The 22,174-nt window shown below is 47.7% G+C and overlaps 6 protein-coding genes across 6 annotated transcripts; 3 read left to right on the forward strand and 3 right to left on the reverse strand.

Annotated features, from left to right (window-relative positions):
* Nucleotides 1-55: 55 nt before the first annotated feature.
* N7483_010478 (tRNA lysidine(34) synthetase) lies at nucleotides 56-2,139 on the forward strand (the record flags this gene model as incomplete). Its single annotated transcript, XM_057093905.1, has 3 exons — nucleotides 56-191; nucleotides 282-455; nucleotides 554-2,139. 3 exons carry the CDS (start codon nucleotides 56-58, stop codon nucleotides 2,137-2,139), a joined length of 1,896 nt encoding a protein of 631 aa, XP_056939876.1.
* A 322-nt stretch (nucleotides 2,140-2,461) lies between these two features.
* On the reverse strand, nucleotides 2,462-7,146 carry N7483_010479 (putative Rho guanyl nucleotide exchange factor; the record flags this gene model as incomplete). Its single annotated transcript, XM_057093906.1, has 2 exons — nucleotides 2,462-3,010; nucleotides 3,073-7,146. The coding sequence occupies 2 exons, from the start codon at nucleotides 7,144-7,146 to the stop codon at nucleotides 2,462-2,464; spliced, it is 4,623 nt and encodes a 1,540-aa protein (XP_056939877.1).
* A 1,392-nt stretch (nucleotides 7,147-8,538) lies between these two features.
* N7483_010480 (uncharacterized protein) lies at nucleotides 8,539-13,525 on the forward strand (the record flags this gene model as incomplete). Its single annotated transcript, XM_057093907.1, has 5 exons — nucleotides 8,539-11,723; nucleotides 11,779-12,124; nucleotides 12,181-12,569; nucleotides 12,629-12,735; nucleotides 12,792-13,525. The coding sequence occupies 5 exons, from the start codon at nucleotides 8,539-8,541 to the stop codon at nucleotides 13,523-13,525; spliced, it is 4,761 nt and encodes a 1,586-aa protein (XP_056939878.1).
* Nucleotides 13,526-14,430: 905 nt separating this feature from the next.
* Nucleotides 14,431-17,169, reverse strand: N7483_010481 (mRNA splicing protein SYF1; the record flags this gene model as incomplete). The annotated part of the gene is made up of 4 exons (XM_057093908.1): nucleotides 14,431-14,695; nucleotides 14,751-16,762; nucleotides 16,944-17,060; nucleotides 17,128-17,169. The coding sequence occupies 4 exons, from the start codon at nucleotides 17,167-17,169 to the stop codon at nucleotides 14,431-14,433; spliced, it is 2,436 nt and encodes an 811-aa protein (XP_056939879.1).
* A 305-nt stretch (nucleotides 17,170-17,474) lies between these two features.
* Nucleotides 17,475-18,829, forward strand: N7483_010482 (H(+)-transporting V1 sector ATPase subunit D; the record flags this gene model as incomplete). The annotated part of the gene is made up of 8 exons (XM_057093909.1): nucleotides 17,475-17,489; nucleotides 17,552-17,664; nucleotides 17,725-17,735; nucleotides 17,821-18,146; nucleotides 18,200-18,248; nucleotides 18,304-18,313; nucleotides 18,379-18,419; nucleotides 18,471-18,829. The coding sequence occupies 8 exons, from the start codon at nucleotides 17,475-17,477 to the stop codon at nucleotides 18,827-18,829; spliced, it is 924 nt and encodes a 307-aa protein (XP_056939880.1).
* A 400-nt stretch (nucleotides 18,830-19,229) lies between these two features.
* N7483_010483 (U1A/U2B'/SNF family RNA-binding protein) lies at nucleotides 19,230-20,223 on the reverse strand (the record flags this gene model as incomplete). Its single annotated transcript, XM_057093910.1, has 4 exons — nucleotides 19,230-19,627; nucleotides 19,714-20,020; nucleotides 20,111-20,117; nucleotides 20,177-20,223. 4 exons carry the CDS (start codon nucleotides 20,221-20,223, stop codon nucleotides 19,230-19,232), a joined length of 759 nt encoding a protein of 252 aa, XP_056939881.1.
* Between the last annotated feature and the right edge of the window lie 1,951 nt (nucleotides 20,224-22,174).

Below are 22,174 nucleotides of genomic sequence, written 5' to 3' on the forward strand. Positions count from 1 at the left end.
CGCGTATCAATCACCAAAGTTGACTTCTGGATGCTAGGCCATTGCCCAGCTCTCCATGGCAGCAAAAAATGCAATATCAGTCTCGCAATTTGCCGAGCACTTTCGCCTAGCATGGTCGGGCGTCAGAGGAGTCGTTCCTCATGGTCACCAGGGCCTTATTGAAGATGTAGCTCATCTTCCGCGACGAGTCGGTAAGATACAATCTCTATATCTTTCCATGTTGTATCAAAAGCGCAAGAAATGTATCATAAAGTGTGAAATATAGCTAATTGATAAACTAGGTCTTGCTGTTAGTGGCGGTGCTGACTCCATGGCCCTGGCTTATCTATGCCGGCAGCTTGAAAAAACACCTATTGGCGGTCCGATTTCTGTGACCGCATTTGTTGTTGATCATCATGCTCGAGCAGAAAGTAGCGCAGAGGCGAAAACTGTCAAATCTTGGCTTTCAGCTTTAGGTATGTCTGAAACCATCTCCATTGGAATCCCTTTCATGTAAATGAGAGGGGACCCCCTTTTTGGGATTGATCTAGATCGAAAGCTAACCTCCATCCAGGGATTGATACCCAAATATTGGAACTAGACTGGTCTCAAATATCGGGCTCTCAGGATCAATCAACTCAGTCAAATGCTGCGCTAACAATGCCCACTGCTTTTGAAACGCATGCTCGCCGGCTACGATTTCAAGCCCTGGGTAAAGCCTGTCGCAAAAACGACATTCAGGCTCTACTTCTAGGTCATCACCGCGATGACTCTATTGAAACAACCATATGGCGCTTAGCCACGGGTGCCCGCCGTGCTGGGCTCGGCGGAATTCAAAGCATAGCCCGAATCCCAGAATGCCACGGCATCTTTGGAGTCTCCGAGAGCGGCAAATCTCTACAATTTGCAAACTCCAACAATAATAATGGCAAGGGAAAAACAAATAACTCATTATACTCATCCAAAGAGTCCTTTGCTACTGGAGGAGTATTTGTCTGCCGTCCTCTCCTCTCTTGCTCGAAGACCCGATTGCTTGCAACTTGTCACGAAAACAATATTCCCTACGTCTCTGACCCGACTAATTTCGACCCTACTCTCACTCCTCGGAACGCTGTTCGCAGCTTGATTTCATCTAATTCTCTACCACTTGCACTCCAGGGTCCTCGAATCCTTGAATTAATCCGTTCCAGTCGTGATCTCCTACAAGTATCAAGCAGTCTTTCAGATCAGCTTCTCTCATCGCGATGTCGCATTCTCAATATGAACTTGCGAACTGGCACACTCACTATCCAAGTCTCGGAAGTTCCATCGTGGATGGACCCGTTGGCTGCGCATAATTCTCTCGAAAGGGTTCGTCAAATTCAGGCTCTGAGCCTTCGTCGAATTACAGAGCTCGTGTCGCCTTTTCCTCAAAATCATTTCTCGCTACGGAGCTTCGAACCATTTGTTTCTCGAATTTTTGGTTCCACAGACCAAATCCCCCACGAGAACCTTAATGCTCCTCGGTCCTTTACTCTGGGAGGGGTGATGTTCAGTTATGTGGCTTCTGATGATAATCAGACGAAATCTGGTGGCAAGAGTACATGGCGTCTTGCACGGCAACCTTTCATGAAAAATCGAGCACCAACCACATCGTTTGAGCTTCCTTTCCCGACGGAGAAAATGACCAGCAGTCGGAAGCCAAGTTACACCCATTGGGCTCTTTGGGATGACCGGTATTGGATTCGATTCTCTCTTGTACTAAACAACAAACAACAGAAGAATCGCTCCACTTTACCTGAAGGTGGATCCCTGGGAAGTGGTCTGGCTTTGCAAATACGTTCGCTACAACAATCCGATTTCCAGGAACTTAATAAGGATAAAGTGACAGCGATTCGTCTGGCCAACTTACGCAAATTATTATCAACCGAAGCGCCGGGACCAGCACGATTTACAATTCCTGTGCTCACAAATGCAGGCTTGATCGGTAAGCCTTTGGAAAAGGGAAATCTGTTGGCCTTACCTACCCTGGATTGCCCTCTACATGGTCCTCATCTGAAAGATACGAATACTATGGAGATCGTAGTTGGAGGGACTTCGTGGGTATTAAGATGGGCATGGATGTTCAAAATGATCGATACCGATGCATTGCGCCTGATGGGCAGGCCAGTGGAAGCTTAATCAGCTATTGTACAATAAGTCTAAAAACACAGGGAATAGAAATAGAACATGGCAGACTTGATCTCCGGAACTATGCATGACCCCAGCCATATGTTCGCTTCAGGCTGGAAAGTGACAAGAAAAAGAAGTTCAATGAATGCAAGGCTGAAACCGCTTCTGCACGAACAGCACAAAGAATTGACAAAATGAAATGGAAGGGAATGAATAGTGTGTATGTGTGGTGTGGTATCACTCAGAGGAGAAAAGGAAAAGTGTTATGTAGCGTATGCTGAGTTGGCATAGAAAGCCAGGGAGAAGGTGGTTGGTGCGTGGATTGGAGCAATTATTGATCACTGGCTCTTAAAAGAGCAACGGCAGCTTGTTGGGCTCGAAGACCTCCAACCTCTCGCTTGAGTCGGAAATTTTCTTTCTTGAGGCGGCCAATCTCTTCGAGGGCATTGGTCAATTGCGCTTGCAGAGATTCCTCTACACTGCCTGCCCGCATGTCTTTGGAAAATTTGCTGAGCTCCGAGTTGAACCGATCGTAAAGAGCCTCATTCTCGGCGCTAGCCTCTCGATACAATTCGTCCAGTTTTTTGACTCGCTTCTCACTGACTACGAGAGATGCCTCTACATCTTTCTCTAGCGCAGAGGTGCGTCCATTGTATTCACCAGTAACCTGGTCAAATCGTTCTTCGAACTTCCGGAACCGACCCTCCAAAGATGCGGCTCTACCTGATAACCAAGCCTCTGCCAATTCTGCAGGTGGTTCCGTGTTGGTCGGTGTTAGTTTCAATGAGTGGAGCTCATCACCCAGAGCAGTCAGCTCGTCTCGCAGTCCAATTTGTGACATAGCCTGGGCTCTCTTCTCAGTCTGGACACGATCACGAAGCTAAAACCAAATCAGCTTTTGAGTTCGGAAAATCTAGAATATAGCACTAACCTTTTGAGGACTTTGCATCCGTAATTTCTGGGTTCTCTGAGATGAAGATGCAGATTGGGGGCGCCTTGTTTCCGTGTTGACAGTGGATCTTTCTCGTAATCCCGTTGGCCGTTGGGGAATGCTGGTGGCGCGGGATCGTCTCTTAGTTTCCTGGGTTGGCGAGTCCGGAATGTCACGCTGAGATTTAGATGCCCGTTCTGACTGAGGCATCCTGGGATTGATGTTCTCTTTTCTACTCGGAGTAGAAGGACGCGCAGGTGATATTCGTCGAATAGGCGATCCGAGACGAGCTGGAGAGTTATCCTTTGCTGGCGATGTTCCCTGACAGGTGACGATGCAAGGTAACTACTCTGCGGCCTTGTTTGACTGTTCGGTGTGGTTGGATCGCCGCGTGAGCGACCGCTTGGGGTAACTGGGCGCAGCTGATACGTAGAAGAAGCAGTGGACGCCTCAGAGGAAGCAGTCGGGGGCCGCAGGTCTGATAATGAGCTCCTTCTCTTTCGGCGAACCTTCACCACGCCATCATGCGAGATTCCACGGATGGATGACAGAGACGGGGGCTGTCCATGACCGGTTCCTGGTCTCGATATGTGCTCCTCTGACGAAAATCCCAAGGGACGATCCCGAGAGACGGGTCGCAGTAAGCCCAAACGAGCATCCACATCTGTCGACTTGGATCGAAGCAGAGATCCCTTGGGCGTATTAGGCTCTGAGTCTGCGGGACTTTGTCTCTTGCTCAGCGTTCGTAAGATTGATGCAACCTTACTTTCACCCTCAATCTTCTGACTTTCCTTATGAAGACTGAAGCCAAAGCGTTTTCTGAATGAAGAACTATTGGAGCCCACGGATCCAGTGTTATTTTGTGACAACTTTGTCTGGTCAGAAGTAAATGTTCCTTCGATTGAGATACCACCAGGGATGAATTCCTCAAAGAGACTGTCAAAGTCTTCCACTAGCCGGTCTAATAGTGAGACGTGATGCACGGGATCACCATCTTCAACGAGAACCTCGGCAAATGCCATAGTTAAAGCACCCCGATCCCCATCATTACCAGACGCATCTAGGAGCTCAGCAAGTAGACGGATGATCGCAGCTAGTGCACGTCGGTTCTGTGGGCTGGTATCTGCCAAAAACATCCGAAATTGCTCATCAAAATCACGTGGAAACATGGTATCAAACTGGCTCTGGAGCTTCCGCAGCGAGGGCTTGTCCAGGACAGGGCCCATGCCGCCCTTCCACGCGTTTTTCATGAATGTCTCAAAAGCAACAAACAAAGTGTCGACCGGGACTTCTGCTGCAGCTTGCAGCCTGCAGGGATCTTCGAGGAGGATATTGTAAAGTTCATTTACTGGAGCACGGTCGGCAGTGTCTCTAGCACGAAGCATGCGTCCTAGAATGTTCCCACTTCTAGACTGTAAGGAAAGCACATAGGCTGCAAAGGTTTGCTCTAAGGATCCAAGGTGTCCATCAGGGCCCTGCGCACCAGGAGTTCCAACAACAGATATCTTGCTGGGAGTTTCCGATTTGTCTTTATCCTTTTCCTTCTCCTTCTCTTTCTCTTTCCCAGGAAATTGGGATGGCAGAGTATTGGATCTGGATAAGGTACCTCTTGGAGGAGGCATTTTCGGGAATTCGCCAAGCAGATTTGCTGGATTTGGGTGCTTAACAGTAGGAATATTCTCTCGACTACCTCCTAGCAGATTTGATAACAGCTTGGTTGGGGAAGGTGGCCGAAAGCCCCGAGAAGACTTGACTTGGGTTATCAAGCTGCCTGCAATGTATCGAAGTATTTCAAAGTTTGACCGGACCAATGCAGGCATAACTCTTGGGTTTTGAGGACTGTTTAACGGCAAAGTGAGGTTTTGCAACCGCTTAGAAAGAGTTGCAACAAACGTATCCACTGAAACCAAATCCGTGGATGGTGCACCAGCCACGGAATCGACGTCCATTCTGAACTGGTCGCCATTGGGCGGAGATATGGATATGACAATCTCCAAGCTGGTGTTTCTTAACATTTGCATGGCTGTGCCTTTGGGCTTATCAAAGACCAGTCGAATAGGTGCCGACCGTGCTTGATTAATAGCGCCACCTTCACCATCCTCGCACACACATGCCAAAAAACTTGTAGTCCCAGGGGAAGCAGCAGGACTACGCAATGTCCATTTACCACCCTCACGCTCCTGCTCGGAGAAACGACCTTCGATTTTTGCCTTGGTAATCTCCTCAATCAATCGACTAGCTTTTCCTTCGTACATTGAAGTCAATTCCAATGCGACAACATCATGAGAACTGTCGATCGTATGCTTATCTGACTGAAATGAGGATTGCAGAATGAAAAGAACCCGGCCACATGCTGACTGCATGCAGCGGACAGAATTCAGATCCATAACTTGTGTTACCTTCAGTTCAGAGGAAGGCAGAGACATGGAATTATCATTGGTTGTGGAAGCTGCATTTTCAATGTCCGCCAACACACCACGCGCTGTGCTTCGACTTTCTGTTGGCTTTCCAAGCAACACAAGGCAGTTTTTGTAAAGAAGAATGATTCCGGCACCAGGGCTCGTTGTCTGTTGACTATCCAGATGATACGGAGGGCCAATCTCATCCACATCGACTGCTGTGATCAAGCGACCTTCCGGGAAAAGTTTCACCGGCCACGCATCGACAAGCTCTCTCAGGCGCCGGAGACTTTGGGCATGGCCTGACGGGGAAGAATTTTCTAAGGCACAAATGTCCTTCACGATATCACGGGCCTTCAGCAGAGGACGTACGGCAGGATGAACCAACGGCAAGCTGCCTGTCATGGTATCAATCAATAGGCTGTATCGAGGAAGTCGCTGGACAGGCTCCATCAGAAGGGACCGTAATCTCTGCTCTCCAGTTTCATAAATTCGTCGTGAGAAGCTGGAAGTTTTGTCTTTCATAAACGAGTTCAGCGTTTGGGTAAAGCTATTGTGTGCTCGCATGTATTCGGCATATGGCTGCGAAAACTGAGGGAGCCAATCAAGCAATGCCCTCGCAAATTCAACAGCGCCAATGGAATCCCTACTATCCCGGCTCGCACCTCGATGAGGAAGCTCGGTATCTTGACCAATATCGTCAAGCGCCTCTCTCTCCGTCTCGTCGAGGACCTGTCGAATAACATCCAAAAATCCGAGATTGACATCAAGAATTTCATTTAAACAAGGTGGGAACAGGGCCTCCAAAGCGGATTCATCGGGACTGGTACTGGACGGACCGCGCCCTTGAGCCTTCTGACGAAACTCGTCTGCAACTTCGTGGACAAGCGAATAAATTTTGCTCACATATCGCTCCTCGGTATCAACAAGCTCGCACATGGTCAGACGAACAGACTCTTTTTGAGCCCGCGTGAAAACTCTCGACTTGCTGACGTTGGTAGATTGTGAGGGTGCCCGCTTGAGACGGGATGTTGGCAGGAACATGGGATCGCCCAAGGCCGTTATTAGAGGCGTGTACGGGCCATATTGGCTATTTTGGGCTTCTTCGATTTCTGAGCCGGCGCTTTCCCTTCTCTGAGGTGGTTGTATAGTGCCTGCTGGCAACACAACATCGAGGTCCGTCCATGGGACTTTGCGCTCCTGAAATGAATTGCGGATATCGCGAACAATCTCCATAGAATCCTCCACTTTTGTCATACGGTTGGCCAAATCTGCAGCATGCATCTCATCAAACAACTTCGGTACTCTTCCTTGTCGCGCCGGCTGCGCCTTATCCACCAAATGAGTCTTTAGAGGGTCTGATAACTCGGCAAAGTATTTCAACATGCTGACAGCAAGGGCTCGGCAAACTGCATCACCTTGTCTCTCGCGAGGTAGGTGGTTAACAGCAGCATAAAGTGGCGCAGCGGGTGATATTGTGATTCGGTTGTAACTCTGAAACCCCGCGGGGCTAAAGATATGCGCCTGGATGCGCGAACTGCTCACGGTCGCATTGGCAGTCGCAACAGGACCATAAAAAATGAGGACAGAAGAAAGGTATGTATCGACGGCATGGTAAAGACTGAGATCCTCTAGCGGGAGGTCCGACAGAGTGTTGCCTCCAGGCGTTCCTGCATTGGCTGCCATAATGGCGGTGGAAATGGCGATGACGGGAATGCTCTTGCCTCGTAGGCTTGGGATCCAGAAGGAGAAGGTCGTAAATCAATGGGAAAGAACGAGAGTATGAAGTAGGATCACGAAATAAAAGACACGAGGTTAAGGAACGACAGGACAGAAGGAGAAGCGCAACGGCGCACGAGTTGAAGATGACGTGGAAAGGTGTTAACAGTCCATTTGGAAGTGAGAAAGAGAGCGTAGAGAGAGGATAAAATGCTATTAAGATCAGTATTAAACACAATCCTCGTCCCCCTCCATGTAGTCACACAAATCAAATTAGGACCACAACTTTTGACGAGCGCATAGAATGCGACAAGAGAGTTCCAAGGTTGTTATGGGCGCGGGGATATGATAGCGGTGCGATAGGGCGATAACCGGGGTCTTAGCGCCAGAAGCTCGTGGAGTGTTTATGTTTGTCGGGCCAACGCGGTCTCCGTTGCTCTCCCCAACCAACTGCAAGGTGTCTGACAAGTCACATTGAAACCTTGGAAACAATAGAAACTAAAGAAAAATCCCTAGCTTGGCTTGATATCTCCAGGACTACACTACTAATATATAGGACCTCACTTGGAAGGGTGCTTGTTGTTATATGTATGATCTTAAGGGGGTACTTGTTAAGAGCTATAATAAGTCGCAGAGTGCAGATTATATGATGAATCACAAATTGATTCATGTTATAGTTAGTTAGTTAACTACATAAATGTCAATTACCTAAGCATATTGAATGGAGAAATGCATAACTATTCAAAGACATAGCAATTATCAATAACGGTCTCGTAAATATGCACATCTACTACTAGGATATCATGATCCTGGACTCAAAGCACTGAGATGTCTAGGATCGGCCCAAAGAAGCTATATATAAACAAACTGATAGCGTCCTTGATAGGGTCCACATTGTAACTCGAACCTTGGGATGAAATAAAATAGGCTTACTAAATCAGATATAAGGCTTGGAGATCACCATAGGTATTAGATTCTAGATTTTCAAGAATGAGGCTTGTCACTCATACTATACTATGTGACACATACCTTTCCCTTTAATATAATTCACAATATTTGCACATTTTTAAATATTACAAAGATTATTCAGTGCACAGGACAGAAACTCGACGAACAAATAAAATACCGGAGTGAGGCTCATTCAACCAATCAAATATATTTAATACCGGATATCGGTCATCCTGAACATGCAAGATACATATCACGTGTTGATGACCCCTGATGAAGGCGGTGAGCAGGCGGGGAAGACGCTAGGCCCAAGCAGGCAATCAGCAGGCCCATGGAGAGACCAGCTGTTCGCCGATTCTCTTGATTCCTTAATTCTTTGGTTATTACCACAGAGCGCATCTCCCGCTCGAGATGCTCGATTCAACAATGCCAGAGCCTCTTCCAATTGCCATCAACCCGGTAGCTCTGGTGACTACAGAATGTATCACCGTCACCTCATCTATGCGGAAGCATGCCCGCTGGGCACACTCCTCAGTCTCCGCCATCCTGGGCGGCAATGGGGGCTCCCGAGTTTACGAGCGGGATTCCTCTGCACCTCCAAGTCCACGGAAGAGCCCACAGATCATTAGTGGCGAGGATGATCATGTTTTGGCAAATCGGTGGGGGTTGCGAGGGAAGAAGGGGAAGAGCATGCAAGATAATCCATTGATATCAGCCTTCACACGCCTGCGGAGTGATCTCAAGGCTTGTAAAGACATTCGCAACTTTGATACTCCAGCACTCCTCCACCCATTTTTGCAGGTCATCCGTTCCTCGTCGACCTCGGCTGCCATTACCTCTCTCGCGTTGATCGCCGTCACCAAATTCTTTTCCTACAACATCATTAACCGCGACTCACCTCGACTTCCCATGGCTATGCAACTCTTGTCCGCCGCCATTACCCACTGCCGATTTGAAGCCAGCGATTCTTCTGCCGACGAAATTGTACTCCTACGAATCTTGAAGCTGATGGAAGGCATGCTCTCGAGACCGGAAGGCGCATTATTGGGGGATGAGAGTGTATGTGAAATGATGGAAACAGGTTTGAGCATGTGTTGCCAAAGTCGCCTGTCAGAGGTGCTACGAAGATCTGCAGAAATGGCAATGGTGAACATGTGTCAGGTCATTTTCACGCGACTCTCGAAACTCGACCAAGAGACCCCAGCCGGGCCGACGTTCACAGACGAGAGTGCTAAGCCCGCGCCATCAACCCTTAAGATGGACCCCTCTGTGAATGGGGATACTGTGACTTCCCAACATACATCAGCCATGAGCTCAGACACAACACCCGCAGAGCGGGATAGCACCAGTGTAGATGGATCATCTGGACAGGGTGGCACTAGCCCAACAACGGCAGGAGCCGCAGCTGCAGCGCCACCCAGTCCACGGGAAGAAGATGAGAATGAGGAAATACAACCATACTCTTTGCCTTCAATCAGAGAGCTGTTTCGGGTATTGATTGATCTCCTAGATCCACACAACCGTCAGCATACTGATACAATGCGAGTAATGGCTCTGCGTATTATTGATGTCGCTTTGGAAGTTGCTGGCCCATCTATTGCACTACATCCCAGCTTAGCTGCCTTGGCCAAGGATGATCTTTGCCGTTATATCTTCCAATTAGTTCGCTCGGAACAGCTAGCCATTCTCACCGGCTCTCTTAGAGTCGCCGGCACATTATTATCGACATGTCGACCTGTGCTGAAATTGCAGCAGGAGCTTTATCTATCATATTTGGTGGCTTGCCTTCATCCGCGTATTGAGATCCCTCGCGAAGCTGGTATCGATCCGTCTCTGTACGAGGGTGTACCGCAAAACCCAAAGTTGGTGAAACAGCCGGCCTCACAGACAAACAGTGGCAGGTCGACACCTGTTCCCGTCAAAGATCGTCAAAAACTAGGACTGGAAGGCGGTTCACGAAGACCAGAGGCTCGTGAAGCAATGGTTGAAAGCATCGGTGTCTTGTCGCGAATCCCAAGCTTTATGGTTGAACTTTTCATAAACTATGACTGTGACGTTGACAGGGCTGATTTATGCGAGGACATGATTGGCTTACTTTCTCGAAATGCTTTCCCGGATTCAGCAACCTGGAGTACGACCAATGTGCCCCCACTGTGCCTTGACTCCCTTCTGGGGTATGTTCAATTCATCTACGACCGACTAGATGATGAACCAGTGCAAGGAGACTACCCTCCACAAGAGCGCCTGCGTATCCAACGCAAGACCAAGAAGCTCATCATCAAGGGAGCACAGATGTTTAACGAGAACCCGAAGGCTGGAATAGCCTACCTAGCTGAACATGGCATTATCGAGGACGCGAGAGACCCCGTGTTGATTGCTCGTTTCTTGAAAGGCACAACCCGCCTGTCTAAGAAGGTCCTTGGAGAGTTTATCTCGAAGCGTGACAATGAGGAATTGTTGGGTGCATTTGTGGACCTTCTAGACTTTTCAGGACGAAATGTGGTTGAGGCACTGCGCGAATTGCTCAGCTCCTTCCGTTTGCCCGGCGAGTCACCGCTCATTGAACGAATTGTCACTACGTTCGCTGAACATTACACTGAAAAAGCAAACCCAGACGGAATTGCAGATAAGGACGCGCTGTATGTTTTGACATATGCCATCATTATGCTGAATACGGAACTTTATAACCCCAATGTGAAGTCACAAAATCGCATGTCATTCCCTGCGTTTGCTAGGAACCTGCGAGGAGTCAACGGAGGTGGTGATTTCACAGAGCAGTTCCTTCAAGAAATCTATGATTCCATCAAGGAAAACGAGATTATTCTTCCCGACGAGCATGAAAACAAGCATGCTTTCGACTACGCCTGGAAAGAGCTTCTATTGAAGTCGTCAAGTACCGGAGATATGGTGGTGGGGGAGACCAATATCTACGATGCGGAGATGTTCAAAGCCACTTGGAAACCAGTGGTTGCAACACTATCCTACGTGTTTATGTCTGCGTCAGATGATGCAGTCTATTCGCGGGTTGTTAACGGGTTCGATCAGTGTGCTCAAATCGCGGCTCGCTATGGTTTGACTGAAGCATTTGACCGGATTGTCTACTCTCTTGCCTCAATCAGTACATTGGCGACGAGCAAGCCTCCAAGTACCGCTCTTAACACCGAAGTGCAGGCAGGCAAAAAGAGCGTGATGGTGAGCGAACTCGCTGTGAAGTTTGGAAGAGACTTCAGGGCACAGTTGGCTACTGTTGTGTTGTTCCGTGTCCTGCTGGGCAACGAGTCTGCACCCAAGGAGGGCTGGGAGCACATTGTTCGCATTCTCAGCAACTTGTTCATTAATTCGCTTATTCCATCCTTTGATTCTAAGCTCACAGCCGAGCTTGATGTTTCTCCCATTCCATTGCAACCCCCATCGCAGGTCGTTGATCGCGATAACCGTGGTAATGACTCAGGCTTGTTCTCCGCATTATCACAATACATTTCCAGCTATGCGGCCGATGATCCTCCTGAGCCGTCGGACGAAGAGCTTGATAACACTCTCTGCACTGTGGATTGCGTGACTGCTTGCTCGATATCCGATATTCTTGCGAACATTAAGTGAGTAACTTTTCCTTCAAGGAATATTTTGACGTGTACTGATATTTTCCAAAAGGTCACTCCCTCTCTCATCGCTTGGGCGTCTTGTAGAGGCCTTGTTGTCTCAAATACCAGAGGATAATGCGCCCGCAGTCATTGTCGTGAAGCCAGAACGTCCAAGCCCAGTATCAAGACCTGCAAATACTCGGGTGGATCCCAACCAACCTAAATACGACCCGTCCATGATTTTCAACCTGGAGCTGGCAACTCTACTCACTCTTCGAGACGAGAAAACACTTGAGACTCTAGGAGAATCACTTGCAACTACGCTGCAGACTCTGGTGCGCGATGCCAAGAATCTTCATCCATTGACTGTGTCGCGAATTGTCTCCTATCTGCTCAATCTCTTGCGACTGAGTCACGTATGTGCTTCTCAATTCATTGCGATGGTTATAGTTTCTGACTTTGTTTTTAATAGGATAAGCATTTCCTGCGCGTTCCTGTCGTACTGCACGCTATCTCTGGATATGACCAAGACATTTTGGAAACACTTGCTGTACCAACAGTGAGAGGCCTCTCGAGATGCCTTGCCCATCCAGGGCGGTTGAGAAACGAGATAACCATCTCTCCTGACTTCTGGTCCATTCTCCAAAGACTGATCCAACATGAGGAGTCTGCCCCAATGGTCTTCGAACTGCTTCAGAGCATTGTTGAATCTATGCCTGACATTGTCACCGCTGATAACTACAAATCTGCCATCTCCCTTGCAAACGACTTCATCAGCGCAGCTCATGTGGGTTCCATTAACGAGCGTCAAAGAGACGCCCGTGCTCGACGAACCAAGGGCGTTAAACAACCAAAGTCTATGTATGACAGTTCCTTCCGATTTTTCCCCCAATAAAGCAAAATGACTAACAACTTAACAGAGAGAATCAAGTTGTCACTCGTGGTATCAAGGGTATCGGGTTGATCTATCATCTAACTGCTCGAGTTCCCACGCTTATCAAACAGTCTCACCTGGAAAAGCGTGAAGGTTAGTCTCCTATACTGTCCACATGATATCTTCATCAACATATTAAACCTATTTAGCTTGGGCTGCCTACTGGTATCCGATTTTCCATGCCCTCTCCAACCAATGTGTCAACCCATGCCGTGACATCCGACACCACGCCGTATCCACTCTTCAAAGAGTTCTGCTGTCCGCTCAGATGATTTCCGGTGACGACAAGGAATGGACAAATCTCTTCGATGAGGTTCTGTTCCCACTCATCTTGCGTCTTCTCAAGCCCGAGGTCTATCACTCCGATCCCATCGGGATGAGTGAGACCAGAGTACAAGCCGCAACATTACTTTGCAAAATCTTCCTGCGTTTCCTTGACCAGCTTCCTAACCGAGAGGGCATGCTTCCTCTCTGGCTCCAAATCCTCGATATCCTTGATCGCATGATGAACAGCGGCCAAGGAGACAGCCTGGAAGAGGCGATCCCCGAGAGCTTGAAGAATATTCTCTTGGTTATGGCCGATGGCGGCTACCTCGTACCCCCATCTCAAGACTCCAGCAAGGAAGAAATTTGGGTAGAGACAAGCAAGCGTCTTGGAAGATTCTTGCCAAATCTTTTCACTGAGATTTTCCCCGATGGAGGCAAGGAAACAGATAAGCCCCAACCTGCCTCTGAGATCTCATCCCCTACCAAGGAGAGCCTCGACGCAAGCAAGGGGTCAGAGGAGACCGCACCATCGGCGGATATTGCTGAAGCTAAGCCTGTGGAAGTCGAATCCGGTGCTGATGAGAAGCAATCCTCTAATGAGGGCACTTCGGCATAAAAACCGAGGATGACTTGTTACGAGTTCCGCCAGCCTCTGGTTTTGTTGCATTTTCATAGAATAGCGTTGGGGTTGCAGCTTTGGACTTTTTCTTTTGATGATCTCTTTTTGTTTCTTATTACTTCTCATTACCCCATCTCACTCTGTAGATAAAGCGTGGTCTCACTAGCGCTGCCCCATAATAAAAATGACTGTATTGAAGCTGCAACAGACGAATTCATGTAAATGGATATTGCTCATTTCAAGCTATGTACTCAATGAATTATCGACCGCATAAATGGCACAAAAATAACTTGATCCCTATCCTACATAATCAATCCTATACAGGATCATCCAAAATAAGTGATTCGAGCTGTCGATTGTCATTCAGATACCCTAAAGGTTCCAGTCAAAAATGATCGCTCTACGTGGGGGTTTCAAACCATGTTAACAGGCTATTGCATCTCCACTGAGGTGAAAAACCTTAGTTTCGTTGCTTTTTACTAGTACTTGGAAGATCCGGGTACGATGATGCTTCTGATAACGAGATGATCCAACTTGAAGAAATATCTTCAAATATATTGGCAGAAGCAATTCCAAGAAGAAGGGGAATAATTGTAATAATAACAGTGGAAAGGTAGAAAGAAATTCATTCGTTCTCGAGCCAAGCGGCTTCGAGTCAACACAAGGAAATAGCAAGTCGGTGTCAGACTGAAGATATGCAGAACAAAGAGAAAGCAGACAGAGAGAGAGATAGAGACAGAGAGAGTGCGCAGATGAGTTGAAGATGGTGCTTATGAGAGAGAAAGGGAGAATATTCTGGGAAAACATTTCGGAGAGGATATCAAATCAACGAGCATCCAACAAGCAGGTTCCGTTGGAGGCCTAATGTTTAATGGTTCTTGATATGCAGTAGGACTTTGAACCTACTCATCCATGTCATCATCAAGGTCAATAGCATCAGGATTAGCCTGAGCTGCTGGAGGTTCTTGACCAGCAGGTGGAGGGCGGTTACCACCCTCTGGGCCAGTGCTAGCAGCAACAAAGCCAACGGGGGCCCGAGCCAGGCGTTCAATTTCAGCCATGGCGTCGGCACGATTCGTGTCTTCGTCACCTTCTTGGCCTTCCTCTTCGCCTTGCTTTTGTTGACTACGTGCAATAGCCTGAGATGCGATGAAGTTGACATCGGTACTGTAAAAACGTTAGTGGACTGTCAAATAGGGTAAACGTTAAGAGATAAACATACTTGTATTGTGCTTGGACACTTCTCTTGATGCGAAGCATCTCCTTGAATGTGTCTTCGTTTCCATGCTGCACTTCGAAGGCTTCCCATTTCTGCCAGAAGGGAGCATTCGTACGGGGGTCGCAGAACTGAGAGGCGTGACCGTAAATTGCACGGGCACGGTCGATTTCGCCCAGTCTTCGCTCCATCTCGGCAAACTTGAGACACATCTCCTTGGCCTCTTGATCGGGCAGAGCTGCGATAGCTCGTTCGTAGATAGGACGGGTAGATGTGAGGCCAAAGTTCGATGCAGATTTGGTGATGTAAAATTCGAACATTTCGAATCGATCCTCGTCGGAGACAGCCCGAGTAGCACGTTCGTATATCCGCATAGCATGTCGAGCCAGACCTCGTTCCTCTTCTAGATTTCCATACATCAAGTAAAGGGGCTTGGCGAACTTTGGTGGGCAACCATCCAAAGCTTGTTCGAAGAGATCACGGAGTCTCTCGATTCCAATCTTACGATCAACAGCCTTTGTCAAATACAGATTCCAGAGCTCAAAGGCAACAGGATAACTGAATAGATCAAGACCACGCTCGTAGATCTTGAAGGAATCTTCAAAGTAGTCGTTCTCCTCCAGAAGGTTTGCAAAGTTGACGACAGTTTGAGGAGTAGCAATACGAAGTTCAAAGATGCGCTCGTAGACCTTTCGTGTTTCATCAATGGATGATACACTCTCAACGAGATCGACATAGAAGCTCCAGAGTTTCCAACTCTTGTGGATACGCTGTTGAGGAGACAGGGTCTCATCAAAGTAATCCACAGTCGACTTCTTGGGCGCTTGAGTAGCTTTAGCCATGATTCCAACTGCCTGGTCGAAATTCTCTGCACGAAGCTCCATCTCTGCCCATTCGCACCAGGTCTCGGCAAGTTCAGCAACGGATTTGAAGGGTACCTTGACAGCCTTTTCAAAGATCACCCTGGCGGTTGCTAACTCACCGCCATTCTCATAAAACTTCGCGTAGTTGATCCACAACTCAGAGAACTTGCCGTGGGCTTTCTTAGGGTTTATGGCGGCAATTGCAGCTGTGTATGTGTTGACAGCTTCCTGCTTGTTGTCTCCCCATAGTCCAACCCTCTTTTCCCACTCAATAACATTGTTGGGATTCTGTCGCAAGAGAACGTCGTTCACTAAGAATGGTCGACGGTCCATCAGTTGCTCGAAGCGAAGCATGCGCAAATCAAGATCAAAGTCAGCTTCCTCGTCCAGCTTTCCCTTTTCTGAACGAACAGCCGCGGCCTCCATCAAAGTACCAATGATTGACTCTTCAAATTCAACATATGAGTCGAAAATCAAGGTAAAATCACGAACAGTCATGACTGTAATGATTCCCTCCTCAAATACATCCCGGGCCTTTTCGAAATTACCCTTAGTGATCCAGTAAGTCGCAAGACCAGCCCATAGCTTTCCTCGCTGGTCGGCAAATCGATCGATGCCGCTTCGAAGGATGGCATCCACATCAATCCCCACCTGGCGGCCGGTCTGAATCTGTTTGGCTTTCGATACTAGTAGATCAACCATCTCTGTCCATAATTGGAAATTGCTCTTGCCGTTCTTAGACTGGAACCGTGCGTTGTCGAGGATTTCCATGTAGACCTTGACAGCTTCCGTATATTGGCCCATCTCAACCAAGATATCGATATACTCTTCCGCATTTTCAGGGTGGATCTGCATGTACCGAGCCCAGATCTTCACGGCAGTTGGGCCTGATGCAGATCGGGCAAAACCCTTGTACAGTCTCCAAATTCGGTTGTGCTGGGTGACAGGCAAGGCACGGAGAGCATGATCAAATGTTCGTCGGGTCTGTGTGACCAAGGGTTGCTGCATAAGGAATGTAAGGTACATCTCCCAGATGCGAGGCATTTTGTTCAACAAAATCAATGCTCGTTCAAACAGAGCATTAACCTTCAAGTACTCTGCACGGTACACTGTAGGATTACGGCCCTTAAGGTGTTTGGCTCGAAATTCCAGATACTATCACATATAGTTAGCCAACAAAATGACTCTTTCCCTCGAGTTTTCGGGGTTCCTCACCATCTTCCACAACTTGTACGACCGAGGCAATTGGCGGCAGGCACGCTCCATTATCTAATAGAAGAAGGGGTATAAGAGAATATTCAACTAAATCCCATGGTTCTCGACGGTCTGGACTTACGAAAGCTTGCTCGTAGAGCGTGCCATTCTGCTGTTTGAATTCGATGTAGGCAAGCCATGGCTTGATGCTACCGGGTTCGCGCAGTAGGTCTTGTTCGTAAACCGTATCCTGATCAGTCTGTGAAGAAGAAGGGGTCAGAAATGATCTCTTAGTCGGACATAAATGTCATGCAGTCAGCGCTTACAATCAAGTAAAAGTCCGGCCGGGCCGCAGATGGGCGATCCATCTGTGCGTGCTGCCGGTTTGATCTCGGGGGCAGAAGTGTCCCTGGCATAGCGCCACTCAAGTCGAGCGGGATCGAGTGAAAGGTTCACTAGTTCAGCATGAGAAGAAGGGCGCAGTTGGTGAACTTCACGGGGAAATCTCAAAGTCGCGTTGTCAAAAGAATGAGACTGACGACTGCAGTTATATTGTCGTCACGTGACCGAGACCGCTTTAAGTGGGCGGTGGAGCTCTTTATCGGCGTCATATCAATGTGGCCGCACGTCTACACCTTGGTCTAGTTCTGTATTTGGTTTCTGAGCTGCCATCATGTCTGGTGCTGTGGTAAGTGCAATTCTATGTGGTATTTGATATGTGTGTTTTATCGCTGACAAATGGTCTTTTAGGGCCGAGAGCCAGTCTTCCCGACTCGCCAGTCACTGGGGTTAATGAAGAGCAAGCTGAAGGGAGCCGAGACAGGTCACAGCTTGTTGAAACGGAAGAGTGAAGCATTGACTAAGTATCTCACTCTTAACCTCTAGAAGAAAGAGCTGTGCTAATTACTTATCGCAACTGGTAGGCGCTTTCGAGGTACGATGCACTGGGGACTTGGACTCGAACCTCCCCGCAATGCGCATCCCGCATTCTTCGACATAAAAACTAACATTTACTCCAGAAATTACACGTCGCATCGATGAGGCCAAGCAAAAGATGGGTCGTGTTATGCAGATTGCGGCCTTTTCCCTAGCTGAAGTGAGCTATGCTGTGGGTGGAGATATCGGATACCAGGTTCAGGAGTCCGCCAAACAGGCTCGCTTCCGAGTGCGTGCGAAGCACGAGAACGTCTCTGGTGTTTTCCTCCCTCAGTTCGAGAGCTACACAAAGGATGGAATCAATGATTTTGCCTTGACTGGTCTTGGTAAGGGTGGTCAGCAAATCCAACGCTGCCGGGAGACATACGCACGAGCTGTGGAGACATTGGTGGAGCTGGCTAGTCTACAGGTACGATGATTGAAAGTAAGAGTGGTCTTCCGGATATTTGCTAAACTTATCAGACTGCTTTCTTAATCTTGGATGAGGTGATCAAGGTTGTCAATCGAAGAGGTGAGTGTTATCTTAACAACTGTTTTGCTGGATTATAAACTAACTTGTCATATAGTCAACGCCATGTAAGCCCCACGAAACCATGGATGCAAACTGACCTTAAATGCCGTGTACTAATGACTCGAACTAGTGAGCATGTCATTATTCCTCGGACTGAGAATACTATTAAATGTGAGTACCATTTCTAGAGCCATGTTGGTCATATCACTAACATTGCATAAGATATCAACTCTGAGCTGGATGAGCTCGACCGAGAGGAATTCTACCGCCTCAAGAAGGTCTCCAACAAGAAACAGCGAGACACCGCCGCTGCAGACGCTGAGATTTTGGCAGCTCGGCAAAGGAAGAAGGAAGCTGAGAAGAAGAAGGAAGCTGAGAAGAAGAAGGAAGCTGAGCAGCAAGCAAAGAACAGCACCCCGGCCCAGGAGGCCACAGGTGCCACAGATGCTACGGAGACCCTGGAGGCCGCAGAGGCCGCAGAGACTACGGAAGCTACGGAGGCTACGGAAGCCGTGGAACCAGAGGAACCTGAGCCTGTGGATGTTTTGGGCGAGCAGGAAGACAACGATGTTATCTTCTAAGGCCTTTTTCTTTCTTTTCTTGCATATTCTATTTCCCCATTTGAAGCAATTTCTCCGTGGAATCTGTCCGATACCTGTATCATTTGTCGTTTCGAGTATTAAATCTGTGTTCTTTTTCATTCAAGATGAAAGCCATCCATTGGCCTGATTTCCAGCAATGTCGCAATATTCAAGCTGATATGCTTTATCTAAACCGAGCTACTTCGATTACTACATACTAGTAGTGTGTGTAGAGCCAAATAATAATACACATGGAGAAAACAAGTAAGTAGCAAGAGCTTGGATATTCATATTTCAGAGAAGAAGAAAAGTGGGCTCTGTTGTAGATACATGAGTAAGTGAAGACCCTCCAAACGCCAGAAGAACAAGAGACATATTTTCTTTCTTTTGCCCGCAGCAACTACTGTCTCTGGTAAGTGACGCGGATAGGCTTGCCCTGGTCGCCCATGGTCATGCCTGAAGTAGCCTCCTTCGCACTGATAGCACCTGACTCGTCCTGGTATTCGACGAACGCAATACCCTTGCGACCAGGCACCAATCTGACTTCCTGGAATCCTTCGAAGCGGCCAAAGATAGCGGACAGGCTCTCCTCGTTGGCGTCGTCGGGGAGTTCCCGCAAGAAAAGAATCTTGTTCGGTGGAAGATATTCGTCTGGAACGACGGCAGCTGTTGTTCCAGATGTGGGCTTGAGACCAGCGCCCTTGGTTGTCTTGGCGGGACGAGTGGTCTCGGCGGCCGCAGCGGCGGGGCGCTTGAGCTTCTTCTGAGCCTCGAGGGCATCGTGGGCTTGTTTCCGCTCTGTTCATGAATAGCATAGTCAGTTAGATATGATGTCTCCTCCCAAACCTCTATTGTATTCGAGTGGGAAAGCCATTGCAACATACCCTTCTCGGCTAGACGCCGCCTCTTGTGAGCCTCAAGCTCGTCTGAGCCATTCTCCCGTAAAACAGTGGCATCACTTCTTGTCTTTGCGTAATCCAGGACCATAGGCTTATCAAAAAGATCGAAGCCGTTCACTTCGTCAATGGCGCGGGTGGCGGCTTCTACAGTGTCGTAGACAATGAAGGCCTGGCCCTTGGCTCGGAGGTTGGTCTTTGCGACGATCTCAAGGATATTGCCGAATTCGGAGAAGATCTCTTCCAATGCTTCCTTAAGTTGCTCGACCTTGATGCGCTCCTCCAGATTGCGAACCTAGTGAGGGTCAGATTATATCAGTGTAGTTCGCAGACGCCGTAAGCGGTTGGAGATTGCGGGATGAGAAGGGGAGGGACTGAAGCGTACATATACACTGCGAGGCGCTGTTAGCTGAGAAGAATTGAAGAGTGCATAGAGATAGGAGACCCATACGTGCTATTGGGCGAGATAGACCCTGCTGATGCGCTTGCGGTCGCCATGGTTGCGACACAGGTTGAGCTCCGAAAGCTGAGCGAGGTTGAGCTTCCTTGGTGTTAGACGGAGATGAGCGAATAATAGATCTAAACAGGTGATGGTGCGTTAGTAAGAACCTCCTTACATCAACTAGCATCATTGGTCTAGTGGTAGAATTCGTCGTTGCCATCGACGAGGCCCGTGTTCGATTCACGGATGATGCACATTTCTTTTTTATCTTTTTCTTTTATTTTTCCCCACGCACTCCATATAGGTATCCTTGAGGGGTTTTTCTTCTTCTTTCTTGTTCTTTTTTTACTTCCTTGAATTAGTGTAAATCATGATACTGGATTGAATTGATTCTCCAGGATTGTAATCTGCCTCCAGGGCTTTGGCTCCCTCAGGGCTGTCGGCGCGAGGTATTCCAAGGTTGACCCGAGTGGGAGATATATACTATCCATACCTAGGTATTTAGGGCATCGCCAAGTTCAAATGTTGAGTGTTCCCGAGCCTGAGGTCACCTTACAGTCCATTGTGATCATCCGAGTCAATTGGTCTTACAATATGTACTAGTATATCATGCTCAGAGCTAGTAGGCTGCAATTTGACAAAATAATATGCGAACTTGAACATTTGAAGATTCAATGGATACTACTAGTAGTACATATTGACCGATAAACTTGAATATTCCAATAGTAGCTGTTACCTACTACTACTACTAGTACAACTTAAACGTTTCAATGTTGAGATAAAATACCCATGAGATAGGGGCTTGGGTAGGAGGGTACCAATAAATGGAACATTTGAACTATAATTCCTAGTAATTTTTAAAAATCTCATAAATAAAACGATTCAAACGTTGGTAGTAATTTCAAGTGTCTATCTAGTTCAATTGCCCAGCCCTGGACCTCCGGAGATGATGCGGCCGCGGATATCGTAATCAATGGTTTAATTTTGGAACACAACAAACACTGTACATATGATGCATACTCAGTGCTCAATGTAAACCATGCCAAGACTCGGACATCTGGAATTGCAAGCTAATAGTACATATACAGCTTATCCGTCTCTACGACAACAGCGCCCACAAAACCCCAGAACATCGGATTCGCGATACGATAGGTGAAAATCCTGCATCTCCACCATGACATGCATTATGGCCCTGGGGTCCGGTCTTTGCACACTCAGCAGGAAAATATGTGATGTAGAGATCCTTGGATTCAAGTTATCCTAGATATACGACTTGGTTAATGCATTTTCATGAGGAAAGATGAGGTCCATGAAATCTTGTGTTTCAACGGGTCAAAATTTACAACCACTCAAGCTTATATCGGCGCCACATACTACCAAAACAAGACACATGAACTCAGCAGGGATGGTCTACATTGAAACCATAAATCAGTTCTGAAACTACCCCTCATTCTCAAATATCTAGGCAGAAAAGTTAATCGTGGCAATTGCGAGTCATGTTGATTCATATACGGAGTAGTCGGGGATACTCGCCGGGCTCATAAGTGTGGATGCCACTGGCATGACTCGGGCGTTGTCCATAGCCCTGTTTAGTGGTCTAGGGGTATTTATAATAACAAAGGAAACATACTAATGACTAGAATAGCAAGGCATAAATTTATGAATATCCAAACAAGATTAGATGAAATGGGTCTTGTTTACACCATATCAATAAGAACTTTATCGAACCCCCCACTATTCGAAGGATCATTGGCGAGGATCAAGCTCCTTTCGAATCAAAATGTGTAAAATCCAGTAGCCTGATCGGATTGAGCGGATGCCTAAATATCTTAGCGCTAACAATTTAGCTCTCATCGGGCAGAGCCACTTGTGGATCTTCATTGCGTGAATCCTGGTTTAGAATGGGGGCTATGGAATGGATCCCCTAGTATATAAGATAACCAAAGTCTCCTGGGATCTTGAGATAAAAACAGACACTCCAATCATTGAAGTTTTTGACTCTCTTGA

Source organism: Penicillium malachiteum (genome assembly GCF_028827825.1).
Source record: "Penicillium malachiteum strain IBT 17515 chromosome Unknown utg000005l:1.0-9002435.0:326005.0-9005861.0, whole genome shotgun sequence".
Classification (NCBI taxonomy): Eukaryota; Fungi; Ascomycota; class Eurotiomycetes; order Eurotiales; family Aspergillaceae; genus Penicillium; species Penicillium malachiteum.